We start from the raw sequence: 22,879 nt of genomic DNA on the forward strand, positions 1-22,879 counted from the left end.
CAGGAGCAGAGAGAATACGGCCGTACAATACAACGTACTACTACTTTCGGCCCCATATGGCCATATACTGTGAAAAGATTGTAATAATGAGCCCATTGTGTGTATGGTCCTTGTGATTCGGTTATGGTCGGTCCTCCAGGCTCCTCAAGTTCATGGTTGTGCGGCGTAGATTCCTGTCAGCTTTTGAGAGTAGTGGCGAGATTTCGTGTGGGGTTCAAAGGATTTAAAGGTCCAGGGCGGACGCTGGTTCTTAGGAGCATGTGCACGAAGACTTTTTAAAGTTTGTCAACAAAAGTTCGATGCTTCAAGGACCTTACTGTAATGCTTATTATGTTTGGAATGCTTTGTGCTTCCGACGAATCTTTATAATATAATAATTTTTTCTCTAAAAATAAATAAATAAGCACATACTTTGTGGTGGTTTGGATGTGAATCAGGCATCTGTGCGCCACGAGAAGAAGCTAGCAACCGTATGGTGTAGCTTGGAAGGAGTCAATCAATTTAGCCATCCGGCCACCCAAAGCTAGCTAGCCGCATACTGCCCGCTATTAAAGTAAATTTGAAATTTAATTCTGTTCGACCATCTAAAGCTATCTGCATACTGTACGCCGGTAAAGTAAATTTAAAATTTAAATCCGTCCGATCAGACAGTGCACGCCGGATCTCACAGCAGGACTGGATCACATCATCCGGATCACAACCAAAAAAGGGCAAGTATTCTTAGTTTTTACATGCCCGATACAGAAGAATATCAGTCCGTGCCAAAAAAATGGATTTTCTTCCCTACCGGACCAGCAATCCGAGCCTCCAAGCTCAATCTGCCACCGCGCAACCGTCTTGGCTGACTTCATATTGACCTTTTCTATCTTTGCCAATAAATGATGAGCTACAAAAGGATTCTTTTTTTTCGTGTCACAGCTGATTACTCCTTTTTTTTTTCCTTTTTAAAGAGTGGCATTCTATGTCCAATATCTCGATCGAAGTACGGAGGTCAGAATAAATAGAATAATGATCAATGGAAAAAAAATCCTTTAGCTGGATAAGGGGCGGATGTAGCCAAGTGGATCAAGGCAGTGGATTGTGAATCCACCATGCGCGGGTTCAATTCCCGTCGTTCGCCCATCGCATTATTGCAAATTCCAAAAATGCAATTTTCCATATTCCTCTTGTCCACCGCGCCACCCTTTCCAACTCATCCTTCTACAGCTGCAATATCTTGAAATGGATGGCTTGCACGATCACTTGCATCCTCATCTAAATTCTCCATCTTCAAGGTGATCATCTTCGTGTCCTCCGAAGCGGCTGCGGTCTCCACCTTCTTCTCCTCGAGCATGGTCTTCTTCTTGGTCGTTGCCATCAACATGTTAAACCTCACGGCTTTGCATGCCTCCTTAACGTTCGATAGCTTCACATATGCCTCCTCCTTCTTCGCCAAGATGTATTCGAACCTCTTTGTCATCTTGGCCGCAGCACCTTCTCGCTTCACCCTCTCCTCCTCCCACTTCTTTACCTGGAACCCTTTTCTAACATTCTTTGGTGGTTCTTTTGTTGGGACGGTTGGATCACCGGTTTCTTCCTCGGTGCCATGGGAGACCGTATTGGCAATGTATAGATTCACTTGGATTGTCCATTCAACTTCAACCAACAATGCACGACGATGAAGTTTTTTCTCCAACTTTAAGAACACACTACACACACGAGAAGGCCACAAAATAAAACATTGTCAACAATGTATATCCGGCTACAAATGATGTACACAACAATGCATAGATATCTGCTACAAATCATCAACAACACAATGCATATCCGAATCCATTGCTTCAAAGAAGAAGGGACAAAAAAGTTAGCACGGGCATTTCACCAAACACTTGCTGGCCATGGTGACTTCCATCGGGCAGATGGTAGGTGCCAGACGAAGGAGAGGTGTGGACCGGTGGTGGAGGACAAGCGGCTTGGAGCCCGGGTGAAGCGGTGGAGTTCCGGGAAGGGTGTGGTGGGCGGCGGGGGTAGGGGGTGGGGGGGGGGGTGCTGGAATAGCGGCGTCGTTAATAGAGAAAACAGATGCAAAGAAAGAGGTTTGGGCTGTCGGAGTCCTACGTGGCTGCTGTCCGGACTCCCACAAAGCCCCCCCCTCTAGTTTGATTCCAGTTTGCGGAAAAAAAGGACGTCCGGACCGCTGGATAGAGCGATACAGAACCACATTGGATGGTAAAACATGTCTGAACATGCAGTCCAAACGGCTGCAGACGGTTTAAGGGTCTGCTTTGAAGATGCCCTAAGTATGCTTTCTCTTCAGCCACTGGATGACCTGCATGGTGCACCATCGACTCCACGGGCACCTCAACAACCTGCGCCGCAGGTTCCCGTGCCATGTCAAGTCCTTCAACCCAATGGCATGGCGAATCCAGTTGTCGCGTGTTACTATTTCCAGAAAGAATGGCCGTCCGGACCGGACCAAATAATCGACCATGCGCGACGAGGAGCACCTTAGTTGTTTAAGCTGCCATCAAAGAGCCCAGAACCGGGCAAAACTCAGTTTTGAATTTTGGAACTTGTATTTATGCTACAGAGTTGATGACATGGTTGCTTAGCCGTAGACTATAGTTAACCTCAGTGTGTTGGCAAATTTTTTTTTGTTTCCCTTGTTTTGGCTGGGGCAGAATGTTTTTTGCTGTCTTTGCTTTGCTTTGCATATATAACTTGTTTTTTTGTGCATGATTGTTGTGATGTCGGTATGGTGCATGTAGAAATAGAAATAGAAATAGAATCATGATGGTTAACAAGCTACCACACATGATTGTACATATATACATGTGTGGTGTAGAATGAGCTTGATGCTAGCGTGCATGTGATATGTTTATAAAGAAATAAAAGTATTCAACAGTGGCCTTCATGTGGTCCCTCAACAAATCTAAAGGAAAAAAGAGCGCACTCTGTTTGCAGTTTTTATTTCTTCTACCCGTTATCCTACTCCATCTCTATCATAAAACAAAACCAAGACATTTAGGCCATCATACTTTTAAGTTTTTTTTTACTATGAATCTCATTTTAATTGTTTAGATTAGAAATTTGGAAACCATGCGTTTAGGTTTGTAGATCATTATAGTATCTTGGGTCTTTTACATATATACCGTAATAGAAATCAGCGGTCAAGTTACGATATTGAACAACATGCCAATGTGCAAGACGCCACCTATTTTTGACTTGGAGGGATAAAAAAAATACTAAATGTGGCTTTTAGTGCCGGAGGCTAGGAACGGTGAGACAACGTTGCAGGCACTTGATCCGTTTTCCTATATGGGGGATGCAAGAATCACCTTCAATCGGGTGATGGCTAGGAGGGTGCTCATCCCCTCTTTGCGATGATGCGAGAGTTACAACCGGTCGGCAGTGTGATGGCTAGGACTAGGAGGGAGCTTGTACCCTCTCTGTCGGGCGATCACATAGGGGGATCAAATCTCGGATGTGATTCGTGTGGCGACAATGCTTGCCCCTAGGCTCCGCGACTCCGACCTTGGGCAGGCGGTACGTTGTAATGGGTGTTTCTAAAAAAGAAGAAGCATGCATACATTTTTAGGGGTGACGTCGCATACAAAAGAAATGGTGATGCCTTCCCCTCAAAAAAAGAGAAAAAGAAATGGTGATGCCCGAAAGTGGAGAGCAGCCAGGCCTGCTGCGACGCGGAAAGAGAGGAGTGAGTGAGTGAGTGAGATGAGATCTTCTTGCCTTCATTCGGTTCGACCCAATCCACATCCACATCCACATCCAGGCTCCCGTTTCACTCACTCACGCGCGCACAGGCTGTGAGTGAGCTCAGCTTGGTTGTGGTGGTGGTGGTGGTAATAATAAATCCAGCCATCCAGGTCCAGGTCCAGGGCTCCTCCGTTCCTCTCTGACCTCGCCCGCCCGCGGCGATGGATTCCGCCGCCGCCCAGGCCCAGCCGACGCACGCGCCGGCCGACGAGGAGGAGGCGCGCCGCCGCCGGGGCACCGACTGCGTCTACTACCTCGCCTCCCCGTTGACCTGCAACAAGGTACCGCCCCCCCTTCCCTCCCGCCTCTCCCGTCCACTCGTTCCTTCCGTCCCCTCCGCTCAGCTCCCTCGATAGGATACATGGGTGGATAATTCGCCGCGCCGCCGAGAGGGGATTCGCCGGCCTCTCCCTCCTTCCCCGACCTCGCGCGCCGTCAGGCGGCTGGCGGGAGCCATTCTGCTCGGTTTCGATCTGGGATTCCAGCTTATCCTATCCTATCCTCTTCTCGCCCCCGCCGCCTCCCCTTGCGATTCTGCCTGCCTGCGCACCATTGATTTCGCCTTGCTTCCCGGCGACCGACCCCTGCCCTGCTCCGCTCCGCAGCTCGCTCCGTGCCGGAAGGCTCGACGGTTCCACCCGAGATCTGTTCGTCGGAGAGAGGCTGATTCAGTTAGGCCCTTGAATTCGCTGCTGATGCTGATGCATCAGGCAGGGTCCACAGATAACCAAAAATAGCAAACTAGCTAGCCAGCCTAGGTTAGCCTGCTGATGCTCCTGCTCCTGCCCCGGCAAACTAGCTGCCCAAGCTAGGTCATCGCGTGTTCGTGTGGTCTTCCAAACGGATGCCTAAATATTAGGGCTTCATGGGCATCACTATAGCTATATATCACCAAATAGACTAGTCGATTCCCCGGTTCGGTTAGCTTTCGCACTTCTCCATCTGAAACCTGCTTGCTTCCGTTTATAGATCGCGTCTTGCTTAAATTCTCCAACCGTGTCAAATCAGTTGCTGCAAATCTGCAAGGCATTGAGAATGCAGTCTCTCTCACACAGCCACATGTACCGCAGATTCGCACAGACATAGCAACGATGTCAACTAAACTGCCTTGTTTTTTTTTTAAACTTTGACAAGTGTAAATAATAATCTCGAGTTTGGTTTGCCCTGATTGCTATTGGTGCGCGTTTCTTCTGTGTGTTTTGCGCTGCTGACATCATGTTTTTCCGTCATCCAGGGGAGCGAGTGCGAGTACCGTCACAGCGACGCTGCCAGGGTGAATCCCAGGGACTGCTGGTATTGGTTCAACGGCAACTGCGCGAATGCTAAATGTTCGTTTAGGCACCCGGTACGACCTCCTCTTTTTTTATTTCACTCAAAGCTACTGCAGTTCTAGTCAGTTTTAGTGCTTCAGTTAAACAGAGCAACATAGTAAGCTATCAAAGTTTCTCTAATTAGCTTCTTCTTGTGGTTGGCAACAGTTGCTCTGCACAAAACCATACCACCCATTTACTCAAATACCTGAGCAGCTTGGTTACAGTAATTAATAAGTGAGTGTACTTTCTTTTCTTTTCAGCCGCTGGACGACTTGCTCGGAGCATCGGCGACTCCGCGGGCACCTCAACAACCTCCGCCGCAGGTTCCTGTGCCAGCTCAGGCTGTTCCACCCAATGGCACGGCCAAGCCAGTTGTCCCGTGTTACTATTACCAGAAAGGCATGTGCGCGAAAGGAAACCTGTGCACATTCTCGCATGGGCCGCAGTTTGCTGGAAACCCTGCTTTGCAGCCTCATCTCCAGCTGAAGAACTCCAACTCGTGGACGAAGCCAACCAATTCACCCCAACAGAGTACCACTCCCGCCGTACATGGCGAGCTTAAAGTCGGTGCTCAGAACGGCAGACCAGCTCAGAAGCAAAATCCGACAAGCAGGGCTTATCACTCGCCAGGAATTTACCAGAATCAGAATAATCCTTATGTGCTTTCTGGTGCGGCAAAGAGTTACCAGCCTCAGCGTTCGGTTGAAGCTGAGTCTGCTGAGAATGTTATGGAGACGGGTGAGTTTGTCAGGGAACCTTCTGCTGGTTCCAGTGTGGTTGCCGGGAGTGTCGAGGACGACGCCGAACGGTCATTCAAGGAAGGCCACAATAGCAGTTACCGGCGTGCCAGTGGGGAGCAGAATAGTGGGATACGAAGGCAAGCACATGGTGGCTATGAACTAGAAAGGTCATCACACAGAAGCTCATCCGACAGGTTGGTGTCAGAGAGAAGGCTTACGCAGAGAGAGTCGATGCCTGTAACTGCAGAAAGTTCAGACTTGCGCCACAGGCTACTGAAGCAAAGAAGGCTGAATGATTCGAGACAGTCGACACAGGTCCCCGATAGGCGGGATAGAAGGTATCCTGAGGATGAGCGCGACAGCCATCATCGCCGTCGAGGAGAAGAGCGTGCTGCCCACGACGGCCTCTCACGCTCTCGGTTGCAAGGTCGGATAAAACTTCCAGGGGAGACATCACTTGACAGACTTGGCCCACACCCACACCTAGAGAAAGAGAGAGGGCATAGAGACAGGTTGTCTCCACCAAAGCAAACAGACCTTCGAGCAAAGCTTCATGATAGGCTAAAGGCTAGATCGAATGAGGAGGTCCCTGGTAACCTGAAGAGTTCAGTGGTAAAAGCAAGTAGTGGTGAGGATGCTGGGGTGGTGAACTTTTCTGGTCCAAAGAGCCTTGCAGAGTTGAGAGCAAAGAAGGCTGCTTACAGGTCAGGAGAAAACACTGTCAAGAATGCTGACCGTGTTGCACGACCAGCCCGTATGACGTCCGAGATAGTTGCCAAGAGGGACTCACCAGACCCTGTTCCCTTCGACGGCCCGAAGCCATTGAGTGTCATCTTGAAGAGGAAAAGAGAGGCAGCTTCTGCCGATTCTGGCAGCATGCAGGAAGAACAGGTTGCAGGTCAGGAGGAACAGTCACTAAACAATTCCAGAATCCTCGAGAACGATAGAATCGAGGCAAACACAGAGGACATTGAAGAAGAGGAAGAGTTCCACCCAGAAGATGATGTGATGTACGACGACGATGGCCTTTCTCCTGCTGATGACAATACTGCAGAAGCTGCAGCCGATGTAGGCAAAGAAGAGCTAGAGGAGGGGCAGCAGGAAGACCTGGAGACCGCAGCAGAAGAAGAATACGACTACGAGGCGGCTGACGATGCAAATGCTGAAGGCGAAAATGACTACCAGGAGTACGAAGACGACGATGATCTGGAGGACGACGACGATTTCGCGCGCAAGGTTGGCGTGCTGATCTCCTAGTGTGCTCTAAGCAGGGTGTGCCCCTATGGCACACCCTCATAGATTGAACCAAAGAGGAGGAGCTACTGGTCGCTCCTCCGAAAATCTTGATCCGTTTTTTTTTCGCGCTAGATACTTTTTAGTTCGCTGGGCTAATAAAGTCTGGAGAAAGATGAAATTGGGGATAAAGTTAGCTCATGGGGAGTTGGGGGAGGGCCTCTGTTTCTACCAGTGGAAGCAGGCAGCTACCTGTTGTTGTATTCTAGTGTATGCGTGTGCGCTCAGTCCCTGCTTGTGTTGTTGTAACATTATTATTAACTGGTGATGAACAAACAGATCACACATTGTGCCACTATTTTGTATTTCTTCAGTGCATAAGATGGTTACAGGACAATTCAAATTTGTATTTTTAGTATGGTAGGGCATACACACCATTGCCTCCACCTGGCTGCGATATTTGTATTTTGATATGTTTTCTCGAAAATGTTTGTCAAGACAAACACTACTAAAACTTTTGCTCAAGTGTAATAATCTGCAACTCCTCCTTACCCCTGTTTCTACCAAGGGTACTTTGTCCTTCCAACAGAAGTGGAAGAGATGACAATAGTCTCAGTGGAGGAGTTTTTACTTTGTGGTGTAGAGAACTGGACATTTTCCTGGTCCTCATTTGCTTGTAGCATTTCATGAAGCTGACATGTAGGGTCCTGGGCAGAGGAACAACAAAATGGCAAATTGTTAAATATTTTGCTATGAAAGATTTGCACTATGATTTCCCGTATTTGATAATGATTCAATTGTTTAGCCCAATCAAACTTGTCAGGTGAAAGCAGAGCACATGATATAAAGTTGACCCATTCAATAAGAACTTCAGCTATAGTGGGCCGTTTTGGTGACCGGGCTCCATGGAGCTCAACTTTTAAAAAAATTCAAACTTTCCAGTTAAAAAAATATGCACGTATACAAAGATGACATGTATATGTGTGTAAAAATTCAGTACGAAATACCTTGAAATGCAACCTGTACAAAAAAAAAACAAATTCATGGACCTTGAGGATGAATAGTATCATGTGCTTAAAAGCCCCAAATTTGTTTTTTTGCAGAGCCCTCATTTTAACGTATTTCATCCTAAGAATTTACACACATGTATATTATGCCTCCATGTATATCGGCATTTTTTTGAAACATAAAAAATATGAATTTTGAAATTTTGCAAATGGAGGCCTCCATGGAGCTCAGCCTCCAAAAGCAATTTCCGCCTCAGTTCCCCCTTTTTAATACTCTTGCACCTTCAGTGCCCATGTGGAACTCATCAGGTTTATCAGCAACAGTGGCTTCTTCAGTCATCATGGCTTGGAATACAGGGTCTGCAATATCAGGCAAAATGTGTACAGCACCCACAGTAATGGTCTGGCCATTATGTTTGTTCATGGGTTTAGGAAAACCAAGGGGTGCCATTGGTTCAGTGGAAGACTCACTATTGTGATCCTGCAGAAAAGGAGCCACATCTCTGGGATCTGAGGCAGTGGACTGCATGTCCATGCCCACTTACTGATTGAGATTGGTTTCAGTTGTCCATGAGAATTTCTTCATCTGCTGGCTCTGAGACTGTCTGGCTATCTTTGTTATGAGAACGACTCTGATTGCCTTGTGTTGTTAGAAGAGGAGAAGGAGGCGCCATGAGAATTCCTGCTGCATTCTTAGGTCATCTACAGCCGGGCGCCCCAAACTCGCCTCAAACACTCAGGCAGGCCGCTTGGTCACTGACCGGTCATGAAACTTTGACCCAGACGGGCGCCTCAAATCCCCGGGCTGACCGACACCCCTCATATCCAGTTGAAATCTGGGGCAGATATGGGGGCGCCCGGACGCGTCCGTCACGTCGGACCCGACAACCCAACCCCACATGAAAATGCACCAAATCCACCAAATCGACCTACCGGATCCATTTGACAGGAGAATGATGTGATGGACAAGACACAATCGTAAGCTTAGCAATAGATCGTATCGCTTAGTTATTTGCTACAACTTTCTTCATGTCAAGTATCTGTTCCTTCGACCATGAGATCATGTTACTCCCGGATATTGAAGGAATGCCTTGTGTGCTATCAAACGTCACTTGGTAACTGGGTGATCATAAAGATACTCTACAGGTATCTCTGAAGATGTCTGTTGGTTGCGTGGATCGAGACTGGAATTTATCACTCCATGTGACGAAGAGATATCTCTAGGCCCTTTCGGTAATACAACATCATAAGAAGCTTCATGTGACTAATGAGTTTGGACATGGGATCTTGTATTACGGAACGAGTATAAAGAGACTTGTCAATAACAAGAAGATTGAACTAGATATGGAGATACCGACGATCGAATCTCGGGCAAGTAACATATCGTCGAACAAAGGGAATTGCATACGGGATTACCTGAATCATTGACATTGTGGTTCAACCGATGAACATCTTCGTGGAATATGTAGGAACCAATATGGGCATCCAGGTCCCGCTATTGGTTATTCACCGGAGAGGTGTCTCGGTCATGTCTGTATAGTTCTCGAACCCGCAGGGTCGCACGCTTAACGTTCAATGTCGCTAGGATAGTATTGAGATCATAATAGTGGAAAGTCCGTAGGTTGTTTGGAGTCCCGAATGGGATCCGGGACATTACGTGTGAGACCCGGATAATTAAGCTACAATAACCCTCTACTAATGATGACACGTCACCACGATTACTATTGTTAATCTCATGATGATTCAATCCCGTTCGAATTCAAAATTCAAATTCTAGTCAAACTATAAAAGTTTTCAAATGTCAAAATTAAAATGTTCAAAGTGTGGCAAATAATCCCTGGATATTTGTCATGTTGGAACCAACCTATTTTGAATTCCCAAAATGCCCCTGGGAATTGAATTTTTGTCCAGCAGCAATTAAATTGGCCTTTCTCAATTTCTAAAAATGGTTAGACAAATCCTTTTGACCCCATACTTTTTGTTCCATCTCAATATATTGTGTTAGAATTATGTGCCAAGTTTTGTCCAAAACAAAACTCATTTATTACTAAAATAAAATGCAAAACTGAGGCTAAAAATAATAAACAAAATAGATAAAGGAAAAATATCAAAAAAAGTTAAAAGACAAAAAGGGACCCCCTGGTCAACTGGGCCAAACGGCCCAGCCGGCCAACCCACTAGCCCAGCCGCCCCCTCACTCCCTTAACCCCCACCGTGGGAACCCTAGCCCACCGACACTCCCACTCCCCCTCGCACGATCCCCTCGATCCCCCACCTCTCCCTCTCGTAGCTATGCATCTCCTAGATTGGATCTTGGGTGTTTCGTAGATTTTTTATTCTCATGCTTCATTCCTTGCCAGTTTCTTCAATGAAAAGAACAATGCTCAATGGATTCTCAATCATCGCATATTGTTAACTTACAGCCATGTAATATAGATACTAGTTTGGTTTGTCTTCTATATCATTAACTTGAGTTAATTATGAGCTCATAAATCGCGGTACGTTGCAATAGCAAAGCAAAAAACCACACCCTACTCCTGCCTCTCTGTTTACAATTCACCATTTCATTCCGGAAATTGCTGCAGGTCATGATGAGAACAACGGCAAGACCGCCAATGTTGTTATTGGTGATTTTGAGATTAAAAATGTCGGGTATGGTAAATTTCCTACTGTTCTTTTAGTATGTCATTCTCCCGATTGGTGGACTGACATTGGTGCCAATATACATGTGTGTTAACATCAACATGTTTTATTTTTATCAAGTCGCAAGAACTACACCAGTGTTGATGGGAAATGGGTCACATGCTTATGTCCATGGTGTTGGTATGGTCGATCTGAAGTTTACTTCAAAAAAGATCATGCGGCTGAAGAAAGTGCAACATGTCCCTTCTATAAATAAAAATCTTGTCGGTGCTCCCATTTGTCTCGAGATGGTTATAAGTTGGTATTTGAGTCCAATATGGTTGTAGTGCCTAAGTGTGGACAATTGTTGGAAAGGGCTATGAGAATAGATGCTTGTTCTACCTATCTTTGTCAGACTTTTGCACTAAAGTTATTAATCTTGTTTGCAGTGAAACTGGGCATTCACGACTTTTTCATATTAACTTTGGTTGCATGATGCGGCTAACAAATTTGAGTTTAATCCCGAAATTCAATTGTCACAAGTTGTAAGTGCCAAGTGTGTGTGTGTGCAAGCAAAGCAACCTCGCAAGTCTCATATGACTGTTAAGGCAAGGAATTTGGCACCACTAGAAGTCATACATTCAGATCTTTGTGAGATGAATGGTGTGTTTACAAATGGTGGAAAAAGACATTTTATGACTTAATCGATGACTCTACTAGATATCGCATGATATATCTATTGAAAATAAAATATGAGGCTTTGCACTATTTTAAAATCTATAAAGTCGAAGCAGGCCATATCACTTACACCCACGAGTCACATGATGAACGATCTCTAGACATCACTGTGTATTTCGATCATGAGATATGCCAAACTAAGTTGATCATAATAATCCGTTATCATACATTCTCGTGTCATACATATGAGCATTCAGACTAGTTTCATATTAAAAATTGCAATTATTTCAGAAGATTCACCATATGGAAGTGGGAATTCCTGGATCCAAGATAGTAGTACACATGCAATCAATCAATTTATACACATTCTAGCGCTACAATGGTGAGATCACAACAAACAAGACAATGTATAAGACATGAGATTCACAGCGAGAGTGTCGGGTACTCCTTTTGGTGGCGTTTTAGAACATTGTTTTTATTTAATTAATATAATTATAAAAGTAGCATTACATATGGTTATTAGACTTCTACATGCAAGAAAAGCTTTTGTTTGTTTATGTTAGCTGTTTTACTTTTAAGAGAACAAGTGTATTTATTTAGAATGGTTGGCTTTCGCCAGCATCTAAAAAATGTTCAATTACTCCATTGATTTGTTGCGAAGATAAAGCATGATCGTTTCGATCTAATCATTTTGTCTACTACTCACATATCTCTTCTCTCGCCTATCATTTGACATACTTTTCTGTAATACTTGGTTCTCCACTTTCATGCACCACGTAGTGGATCATGTCCATATCTGATAAATATACCCATGCCCAAGTGGTTGCTATTTTAGCTAGTTTGTTCAATTGGCCAGAATATTTGTTTTCTAAATGATATAATATTTTTTAAATCAGTTGCTACATTCACTCCCCATCCATAAACCAAGGCATTCTACATATATTAGGAGATGAGGTTTGACTGTTCATATAATCTAATGATCCGTCTATATTTAAGTCACTTTAGATGGATATGAGCATGATGGAGCGATTAGCTCTCAACTGCTTCGTATGGTGACCTGACCCTCGGTTCTAGTGTCCATAAATTGTACTACTCGACCAGAAAAAATGAAAAAAAAATCATGGAGGACTAGGAGTATTTATTCATGTTACATTTTTGTCAAGAAGAAAAATAGAGACCATGTTCAGCATTTAACAATCTTGTGCCTTTTGTTATGTTACTCAGTCTTCTCCAAAGATATATTAAATTGAATGCTAATAATTCAGTTATCATGTATACAATCTAACCAATACATACATAAGGTTAAGTTGACATATACCCAAATACTATTTAACTTCTTCCAAAAACTATCTAGTTCCTCATATATATATATATATATATATATATATATATATATATATATATATCATTAGAATATTAGTAAGCTTCTCGTAAAATAACATCTAAACTCTAATATAAGCTAATCAAACAATATCTAGTTTATTTCCATGTCCATGAGGCTACCATGTTCTAGTGTTGAGCCTCTTGCTTATGCTAATTTTTTGGTGACCACTATCCACACATGTAGATTTGCATCTTCAATATAGGTCGGATGTGCGTCATGACAGCGTGCAAGTTGCTCATTCACACATGACACGTGGAAGTTACATCTTCGAGACCTATTCGTTAGTGTTGCTTCTCTACCTCCACACAATTCCCTGCACATCTTTTTCGAGGCGATTGCACTGGGAGTCCATCAACTTGTCAAGTAGGTTCATTTTATTCCACGAACTTGCAAAATGAAATGAGCTCATACATCAACTTCTCATTCGGGTTCAAAGTTGTCCCAATCACCCCAATCCCATGCTGCTCTCCAGTGGGCTCCAGTTGCGATCGCGAGCATGGCCGGGATTTGGTTTCGTGTTTTGTTGGTCAGCATGCGGTCATGCGGTGCTCCTTGACAGGTTGACCTATCAGATGACGGGTGTAAAGATAGCACAACATGAGTATAGTCATTGTCGTTCAATGGTTCGTCTACTGAGGATATGTTGCTTTGGGCGTTGTGGTCTTGTGGAAGGACGTGTTGGAGCCAGTGCTGCTGCATGTGTTAGGGATACCAGCCAGCTCTTTTTTTCGCTTAACACTGTCACAAAATGCTAAGTACAAAGTATGGATTGAAGGGTCGGATCCATGTTCATAGCTCTGGTCACATGCACACAAAACGTGTACAGGATCTAGGTTCGAGCCTTCGACGAGCAATAAGAAAGATGGCAAGAGAAGAAAATAAAAACTAAAAGTACCATATGATTTAAATAAACTCGTATGTGCATCAACACGCTGGTGAAAGCCATCATTACATAGGTGTACTGTTTGATGACGTGTGTGAGACATGGCGGGCATGTCCCAGCATCCGCCTCGCCAAGAAGCTTCTCCTTGCAATACCGACGTAGCGCCGGTAGGATGACGATATGACGGCGGGTCCACCTTTATGTTGAAGTTGAAGTCACACCCTCCTCGGTGATGCAGCCGTCGATAAATTGCCTCCAAGACTATCTTCCTCACAACTCTGTTGGGGATTATCGCCTCCCACTTTATTTCGTTGAGACGGAGATGGATGAGTAGGTCCATATTCCGGAGCCAACCGCGAATTGCACTTTGTTATTTCCGTTCGTTGCACAGGCTGGATGGGTCCCCGACGTGGAAGAGCCTATCCGATGGTGAACCGGGGTCCATGTAAGGGTACACGGTCACGTTCGAGTCCCCTTGCGGCAGTTGGAGTTGGAATGACGTGGTCATGGCCCATCTGACGGTCATGGTGACACAACAGTTGTTGTCGCCTACGACCTTCCGGGATGCAAAGAAAGCGGTGGTATCGGCTTCTAGGCGGCACTTGCAAATGACATGATTGATGTCTGCCTCAATGGTGCGCTCCATCGAACGTACTTCGCCAAAGCCCGCCATCGTGATATCATTGATGTCACCGTATTGGAGAATGAAGTAAAGGAAAGATATAATTAGTGCGATGATTGGGGGTGGAGGAGCGAAGAGGACAATGGTAGACGGGATTAGTAGAAAAGGCAGCGCCTTTTTAATCAGGATTTCCATGGATAGACCGTGCCAAGGAGCGAAACCATGTGTTAAACTTTACAAGTTCAAAACAAGAAAAAAAGAAAACTGACAGCACACCTATTGCATTTGCATCGCACCCCCCCCCCCCCCCCCCCACACACACACACAGTCAGTCTAACCTGCCGCTCTTGCTCATTGAACACTTTATCTTGGGAAGGTCCCCATATGAAAGGCATATCTTTCTTACTCAAGGCATGCAAAGGCTAAACAATCGTACTAAAGTCCTTCACAAAAGTACGGCGAGGCTAACCCAAGGAAACTAGGCATGTGGTTTAAATTATTGGGTTGGGGTCAAGTTTTAATAGCGTCAATTTTAGACTCACCCACTTCAATGCCATTAGAGGAGACTACAAGACCCAAGAAAATGAGTTTGTCTACACCAAATGTGCACTTATCAAGATTAGTATAAAATTTCTCATTACTTTGAGTTTACAAGGCTTCTCTAACGTGTTTCACATGATCCTCAAGAGTTTCACTAAATACAAGGATATCAATGAACTAGACTACAACACTTTTTCCAAGAGCAAACCAACAGACTCAATACCAAAAAACAAAAAACATAACTCGCCTCGCACAATCACCAACCACCAACATCACACCCTCGACCGACCCAACAAGGCCCACCAGGAGGTACCTGGCATGACCCGACACGACGTACGCCAATAGCCGAACAACACACGTCGTAGCCAAATGTAATAACCGTTGCTCGGCCCTGCAACACCCCGGGAGAGAAACTTGGCATAACTGGACATAGAGTTCGCCAACATCTGACCAAGGCAAAGCGGAAGGAAAGTAAGGATCCTCCTTCAACCCGGCAACGCCTCTTCAGAGGTACCTGACGTACGAAAGCAATGATTGTTGTCAAGGCAACAACAATTGTGGTACGAACATGATCATTTTCAGACAGTCTCTGCACCAATGGTGCAACATGTCATCTTCAAGCTGGTTTCCAGTGTCAAAATAAGTTAAGTGGACGAACTTCACTCAATTATATATGTATGTTCGTTATAAGTTAAGTGTGAGGCGCATACTCAAATGATTAAACAAACTTTACTTAAATAGTCCTGCCATGTTTACTCAATTATGGGCATACTCTTAATGGCGCATACATAAGTTAAGTGAACCTTACTCAATTATGCGCGATTCAATAAACTTTACTCAGTTATGCGCATCTTGCAGCTTCAAGCCGGGTCATCTTCAACCTGGTCCAATGAACGTACATAATTATGCGCAACAGTGGTCGGAACGGCAAGAACCACATCAACGAGGTGCGTTTATAGTGTGCACAACGACCCAGGGCCTTTCAACCGAACGAACTAGATGATCCACAAATCAAGGAAGAGCGCGATCAGTGAGCACATGCAACATAGACGCTACCCGTCCAGGCCGCAACATCCAAAGGTCAGATAGACATACAAAAATATGTCACATGTCAAGCCGTAATGTGCCGAGGCCAGGCAAACGACACAAAACCCACCATCCGGCCAGACCGTATAAGTAAATTGCCAAGGAACACTGTGGGCAAATGATCATCGCCAAGTCAAATAAAAACGCAATATGGGCATAATCATTTGCAGATAGTTGAGGAATTTTTTTGTCAAATAGTTCACTTAACATCCGGTCTGCAGTTGGTCGCTGTGCCAATTAGCGCAATGGGTCATCTAGTTCAGATAATAATGGTAAGAATTTGTGTATATACGAGAGTTATGTGAAGATAAGAATGAGTACTTCGGTAACCAAGACTAGCTTCTAACATAATAATGGCAAGAATTTGTGTACATACAAGAGTTATCTGAAGATAAGAATGACTACTTCGGTAACCAAGAGTAGCTTCTAACACAGCGTAAATAGTGTAGTGGATTGTTGTCCAATCATTCATAGTATGATTTCGGAATGATCGAGCTAGCCAGTGCAATCACCATGAAGACAACATGCATACCTTGATGAGGAATTACATCCACAAATCAACAACAAATTATAGATGATGTCTCCGATCTCTCGACGGGAACATGGGGCAATGAGACCTTTTTCAACAAATAATTAGTCAACACGTAGATATCCCGACTTGGTGATACTCTGGTCCTCTTGATAGAAGAGTCTAAGCTTTAACTAGAACTTGTTCATCCCTAAGCCACGATATATAGAAGTATGTATAGAATTGGTGGAAGGTGGTCGAGATCATGTACGATACCCACCAACGTACTTTACCAAGTACTCAATCCAACTCAAAATTTAACCGTGCAAGCTACTCAAACAGTTACAAATTAGTACAACCACAAGACACATATACCATGAATTAGAAAGGAAGTTCTCTTGAACTTACTAGCTTAGGACATCCCAACATATGTCATGAGTTGCTTCGGGGTTCCTTTTACTGTCTGTGAAAAGCTAAGGCAACCAAATCAAGTTAGTACAATATTACCAGACGCCACAAGCCACATATATCATGAGTTGGAAAGCAAGTTCTCTTGAAGTTATTGGCTTAGGACATCCCAACATATGTCATTAGTTGCTTCCAGGGTCCTTTTCTGTCTGTGAAAAGCTAAGGCAACCAATGTCAAATTTCTGGTGGCGGCATCGAAGAGGGAAAGAAGAGGGTACATTGATCTCGAGGCCAGTTATCATGCTATGCTTGGTATTGGAGATCTGAGACCAGTTATCATGCTATGCTTGGAAAACAATGCTAGATGTTATTGACCAAACCAAATTCATTATGTCCCCGTGTATTGAAAGACCGATACTATGCCTATTGGGGGTTTTGGACAACACAAAGTCCAAGATCATCTACATACATGTGGTGCAACATCATGCATGTCAATACTACCTCCTTTCAGGTTTACAAGGTCCACACATATTTTTAGATTTATTTTGACCATCAATTATTACAGACCAGTAATATAAGAGTTGTGTACCATAAAAATTATCCTATTGAAAACTCCTTTCAGATACAAATTCAATTGTATGTTTTATGTTAATATCTTGTTAGTCAAATTTATGGTTGAAGTTGGTCTCAAAATATGTGTGGGCCTTGTAAACCTAGAAGGAGGGAGTACTTCAGAAATGCCTTTCATAGAGAGTAGGTGATATGATGGTAACTACATAAACATCCTTAGGGATCACTGGATCCCAAATGATCATGTTTGATCATGTGCTTAAAAGCCCCAAATTTGCTTTTTTGCACAGCCCTCATTTCAACGTATTTCATCCTAAGAATTTACACACATGTATATTATGCCTCCATGTATATCAGTATTTTTTTAGTTTTTTTTGAAATGTAAAAAATACAAATTTTGATGAATTTTAAAATTTTGCAAATGGAGGCCAGGGGCCGACCATCCTGGCTTCCACCGAGGGGGGAGTTGAGGTGCCCCCGCCACCCCCACCCGCACCAGAGCGAGTCGCGACTACGTGGCCGGGTATGATGAAGGAGGCCTTGAATAGCTCCTCCATTGCCGAGGAACACCGCGCCCTGATGGGCGCGGTTTTACAAAGTCTTCGGTCCGTGGACAGCGGACTGAAGGAGGCTTTCAACGGCCTTTTAACAGGCTTCAAGGTAAATCAAGTAATGCCCTTTTACTAACAAAATTTACTTCATATGGTCATGCAGCCTCGTATATAGTAGCCCCAAGCCCTGAGTGAGTTTGAAAAACTCGCGCGGGGGTTGAATAGTTTAGAGATATAGATGATAGCAAAAGTGAGCTGAAGTCCCCCGAGACTCTGGCTGGATTAGAGAAGCCTGGCAGAGGATCTAAAATCAACGGCCAAGCGTGCGGAGCATAGGTTGATGAAGGTTTTTGAAGAGTTGCCAGAGATGAGCAAGGTCGAGGGCGCTGAGCAAAAGATGAAAGCCTACCTTGACATGTACAAAAAGCCGCATTCGCCGCAAACAATCGCGGCTTTGAGTACTCTGGTGAAGTACTATGCAGGTAATGTTAGGATACGACCCTGAGATGATGTGGCAATTGCAAGGCTCGATATGGATGAGATCTTTTGAGAATCAATTAGTCAGACCGGTTGCACTTGAGCCACGCCGATCCACTCTGGGCCTTGGCGCTCTTGTGTCTGGCTCAGACGACGTGCCTTGAGATCGTGCGTGTCCTAGTCCCTACCCCCAAGCTCTAGTGTTCTTTTCTTTTTTGTGTTTGTTCTGCGATGTTCACTCGGTTTCTCCCAATTAACCGGGCTATGTTAGGTTTTTAGATCCGGTTTTTCTTATAAACTCGATCATCTCTCTTCTTCTTAATGAAATACAGGAACCCCTGCACTTGCATGAGGTTCTTCAAAAAATTAGTCTTTTTGAGCATTGTTTTTGCTCAGAGCATTAGGAATGTTTTATCTTCATGAAAATTCGCACGTACATGGAACATTCAACAACGTTTGTTGCCAGAAAAGCAGTCTTTTTAAAATCTTATTCCTATGTTTTTTTATTTTACTATTCATGAGGGTGCATTTGAGCTCAGGAGCAGAAAACATAAACGTCCTTAGGGACCAATGGTTCCCTGGCACATTATCGACTTGCCCTCCCCTACATGTTAACCAACTCTGTTATGCTTGAAGATGAGCATAGCTTGAGTGAAAATGCAATATTTTTTTTCTGAAGATGTAAAATAGAAGACAATCTGGGTGCCAACATTTTCCATCTTAGCTCACTCCAGAACCAGTGTATACACTGTCAACCAGCATGTGATTTGGTAAGAACCTACAAATTTTTGGAGCAACCAAAGCTTTTCGGCTGCAGGTTCTGCACCAAAACAAGATTCTATCAACTACGGAGAAGGCTTGGAAGAAACTATGGGCGATCCAGTGCCGAAACAAGATGAAGATTGTTCTCTGGAGAAAAAACACACAATTGCCTACCTACAGGATCTCAACTCCCACAAGATATGGTCGCTATTTATGCGACCCCGGGGAAAATATTGAGCAGTTTTCCTGCAATGCCAACATGTGAAATATAAATCTGGAAGGAATTTAAGAAGGAATATGGAATCTGCCTAAAGCTCAATAATTTCACTCATACTGAACTGAAGATATGGTTGCTGGAATATGCCACAAGATATGGTTGCTGGACTGGACAACTGAAGTTTGGGCTGTCCGTTCCATGTCTGCGGCAGTTGCTATGTGCCATGTATGGGAGAACAGAGATTGTTCTCGCAATGCCAAGGCGCTGCCTCATCCTCTTCGTGTGGTCAGGGAAAATCAAGGCTTATATTGATTTCATTACTCTACATAATGTCAGCTCGACAGGCTCCAACAGATGTGAGACACCAGATGCCAATTCAGAAATGGTCTCCGCCGCCCGATGGCCTGTTACGATCGATATCGATGATCAGGACAAGCAGGCTGTGGCATTGTGGTGTGCGATCATCAGGGGGTGTTACTGGCGGCAAATTGATGCTTGTTTGATCATATCCAAAGCCCAGAAATGGCTGAAGCTCACGCTGTCCGGCAGGCCCTCATCTTTGCCAACAAAGCAGAATTTCAGACGTTGCGGATAGCCTTCAACCGCCTGAGGCTGATAATCAAGGTGCACAAATATAAGTGCCATTGTCCAGGATATCAAGCCTGCCGCTACAGAGTATTTATCTTGTAATTTCATCCATGTTAATCTGCAGAACATGGTGTTGAGTCCTGTTGGCTTAATGTGTCGTCACCTGAGGAGATCAGGACCATTATATGTACTCCCTCTGTAAATAAATACATGATGTTTTAGATCCCTAAAGTAGTGATCTAAAACGTCTTATAATTGTTTACAGAGGGAGTAATGAACAGGTTGTAGATGAATTTAAATGTGGTGCCCATTTTCTCAAACAAAAATGTCGCAATTAAAAGGCGGTTGGTTTACATAATTAATATTGACCCTACCGCTAAGGATGACAGGTGGATTAACATAGTTGCTCTGCTAGGAGTCAGATTCAGAATAAGGAGAGATTTATATCAGCCACCAGAAATTATACTGTATGAAAGAGAGGCAGACAAAGAGGACAGTAGCTACAAGTTTATATGGTATTTGGCATTTCACCAACCAGTACAACATTTATAACTATCAACTCCAGAAATTTGTCACAGTTTCTATCATTACTGACATATAAAAATGGGAGGTACAGAACAGGACCGATTCGGTACAAATACCCGATAACTCATATACTATAAAGCAAGCACATTTGTATGAAAATCGAATGAAAGGTGGGAATCTACCGAGAGGGATGGCCTCCTCTCGCTGTCTGTCTGTCTGTCCGGATAGTAAAGATTTCAACATACAAAATCTCACAACAAGCATATATATAGCTAGGACACGCATCTGATGACTATATATATATATATATATATATATGTAAGCTAATGAGGTAACAACCTCACCTCACTAATCAATCAGCCTTCACCGAAGCAGAGGTTTCAGCCGCCGAACTCGAGGAACACAACATCTTGCTGTCGGAGGAGCAGTGCGACGACGACGCCGGTTTGAACTTCTTGAACTTCCACACGGACGTGATCTTGGTCGGCGCAGGATCATCGCCCCCAGGTAGTGCCATTGCGTCTGCAAAACTAGATCGCTTTTCTGCGCCATTGGACTTGAGCTCATTGCAGTATCCTATGGGAGGATCTCTGGATTGCTCTGTTTCTTTATCCTCTTCTCTCTGTTCACCGTTAGAATGGTGGTTCAGAAACAGCTGCTTCCTCTTGATCTTCACTTTCCGACCAGCGCTTAGGTTTCCGACTCCATCTCCATTGTCAGCAATGTGCCTGCTACTCTTTGCAGTGTTCCAAGGATACTCTTCACCGTCGGCGTCCGGAGCCCTAATCTTGGAAGAGTGGATAGTTCTCTCACCGGATTTCCCTACTGAGCCTCCTCCATTAACGAAACTAACCTCAGTTGGCGTGTGCTTCGAGGAACCATTGCAAGCATCAACCCCACCCCCATCACTATGGAACCCATCTTTCCCATCGGCAATGCCACGGGGTCTCTTGGGTCCGGTGAAGGAAATCCGGGGCGAGCTATTCATCACGCGGTGCAGCTTGCGAGCGACCTCCTCGTCGCTCTCCCTGCGTCGACGATGCGGCCTGGGAGTGACATCACCACCGACAGCCTCTTCTGCGCCCTCGATCGCCCGGCCATTGGACGACGGCGGCCTGTACAGGAGCTTGACCTGCACATGTTTCTTCTTGGATTTCGGTTTGAGCAGCTGGATCCCATTTCTGGACGCGCCAGCGATGCAGAGGGAGTCGAGGAACTCCATGGCAGCCCTGGCCGCAGCCCTAGCCCTGGCGGCCACGGCCGCCTTGTCGACGGCAGCCGCCCGGGCGGCGGCCGCGGCATCGGCGGCAGCATCGGCCGCGCGCTGGGCGGCCTGGACGATCTCCTGCTGCGTGCTGGCCGGCGGCATGTCGCGGAGGCGGGCCGCGAGGCCGTCGGGGAGGAGCAGGGGCGGCACGGGCGCGGGCTCGGGCTCGGCGGCGTCGCAGGGGGAGGCCGCGGCCGCCGTCCGGAGCCCCGCCAGCAGCCGCTTCCGCGGCGGCAGGTGCGTGTTCAGATCCGACGGCTCCATTGCTAGATCATGCGCGATTCCGCGGCTCCGGCGCGGATCTGCGCAGAAATTCACAGCGAGATTCACTGCCAGCTAGAGGCCAATCGCCGCCGGCGCTGGACGGATGGATGGAGAAGAAACGACCTAGGCTAGCTAGCTGCTCATACCTCAATCAATCAGTCAGAGGGGGCGGACGGCCGGCCGGCCGGCCAGCCAAAGACTCGAACTTTCCGGCGGGGGCGGGGCGGAGACAGCGGCGCGCGATGCCCCGGCGAGGACAGAGGGAGGAGCGGCGACGGCGGCGACCCCGAGGGGCCGGGGGGCGGGCGGTGGTGGAGGTGGAGGGGGACTATCGCATCGCCAATGGGGCGGGTGGTTTTCAGAGGTCTCCCCGTCTCTCTCTCCCTCTCTGTCTCTCTCCAGTTTATTAAGCCTGTCTTTTCTCAACAAGCAACAAGGCAAGAGTACGTGATTAACGCCATTACACACAGTAAGTACAAACAGTGGTAGTCGTGGGAAAAAAATGTTTAGCAAGTTTCCAAATTTTTTCTCTTCTTTTTCGTAAAAATATCTGATTTATTCATCAAACGTCATGTTAGTATGAAAAACACGAAAAGTAATAGAAATTGCATCCATGTCCGTAGACCACCTAGCGACGACTACAAGCACTGGAGCGAGCTGAATGCACGCCACCGTCAACGCCCCTTCCTTATCTAAACCGGGCATACCTTGTTGTAACAGACAGTCAGGAAGTCGTCGTGCTAAGGCCCCAACGAACCAGCGCACCGGAACAACAATCGTCACCGATGAAGAAAAGCGTAGATTGAAAGGATCCAACCTGTAAACACATAACCGTAGACGAATCATGATCGGGTCCAAATAGATCCACTGAAGAAAAACAT

The 22,879-nt window shown here is 45.4% G+C and overlaps 2 protein-coding genes across 4 annotated transcripts; one reads left to right on the plus strand and one right to left on the minus strand.

Annotated features, from left to right (window-relative positions):
- The first annotated feature begins 3,775 nt into the window (after positions 1–3,775).
- LOC147967183 (zinc finger CCCH domain-containing protein 19-like) lies at positions 3,776–7,436 on the plus strand. The gene is made up of 3 exons (XM_087529321.1): positions 3,776–4,034; positions 4,988–5,098; positions 5,327–7,436. The coding sequence occupies exons 1-3, from the start codon at positions 3,915–3,917 to the stop codon at positions 7,061–7,063; spliced, it is 1,968 nt and encodes a 655-aa protein (XP_087385447.1). The 5' UTR covers positions 3,776–3,914; the 3' UTR covers positions 7,064–7,436.
- Positions 7,437–19,308: 11,872 nt separating this feature from the next.
- LOC147967184 (uncharacterized) lies at positions 19,309–22,390 on the minus strand. 3 transcript variants are annotated; one of them, XM_087529323.1, is made up of 2 exons: positions 20,812–22,390; positions 19,309–19,966 (listed from the first exon to the last, which is right to left on the minus strand). In XM_087529323.1, the coding sequence occupies exon 1, from the start codon at positions 21,996–21,998 to the stop codon at positions 20,820–20,822; it is 1,179 nt and encodes a 392-aa protein (XP_087385449.1). In that variant the 5' UTR covers positions 21,999–22,390; the 3' UTR covers positions 19,309–19,966; positions 20,812–20,819. The 3 variants fall into 3 exon arrangements, with proteins under 3 accessions (XP_087385449.1, XP_087385450.1, XP_087385448.1); XM_087529324.1 differs by lacking the exon at positions 19,309–19,966 and adding an exon at positions 20,007–20,138; XM_087529322.1 differs by lacking the exon at positions 19,309–19,966 and having other exon boundaries at positions 20,440–22,036; positions 22,145–22,390.
- Between the last annotated feature and the right edge of the window lie 489 nt (positions 22,391–22,879).

This window comes from Triticum urartu, chromosome 6A, assembly GCF_056163025.1.
Source record: "Triticum urartu cultivar PI428250 chromosome 6A, HENAU_Tu73, whole genome shotgun sequence".
In the NCBI taxonomy this organism is placed as follows: Eukaryota; Viridiplantae; Streptophyta; class Magnoliopsida; order Poales; family Poaceae; genus Triticum; species Triticum urartu.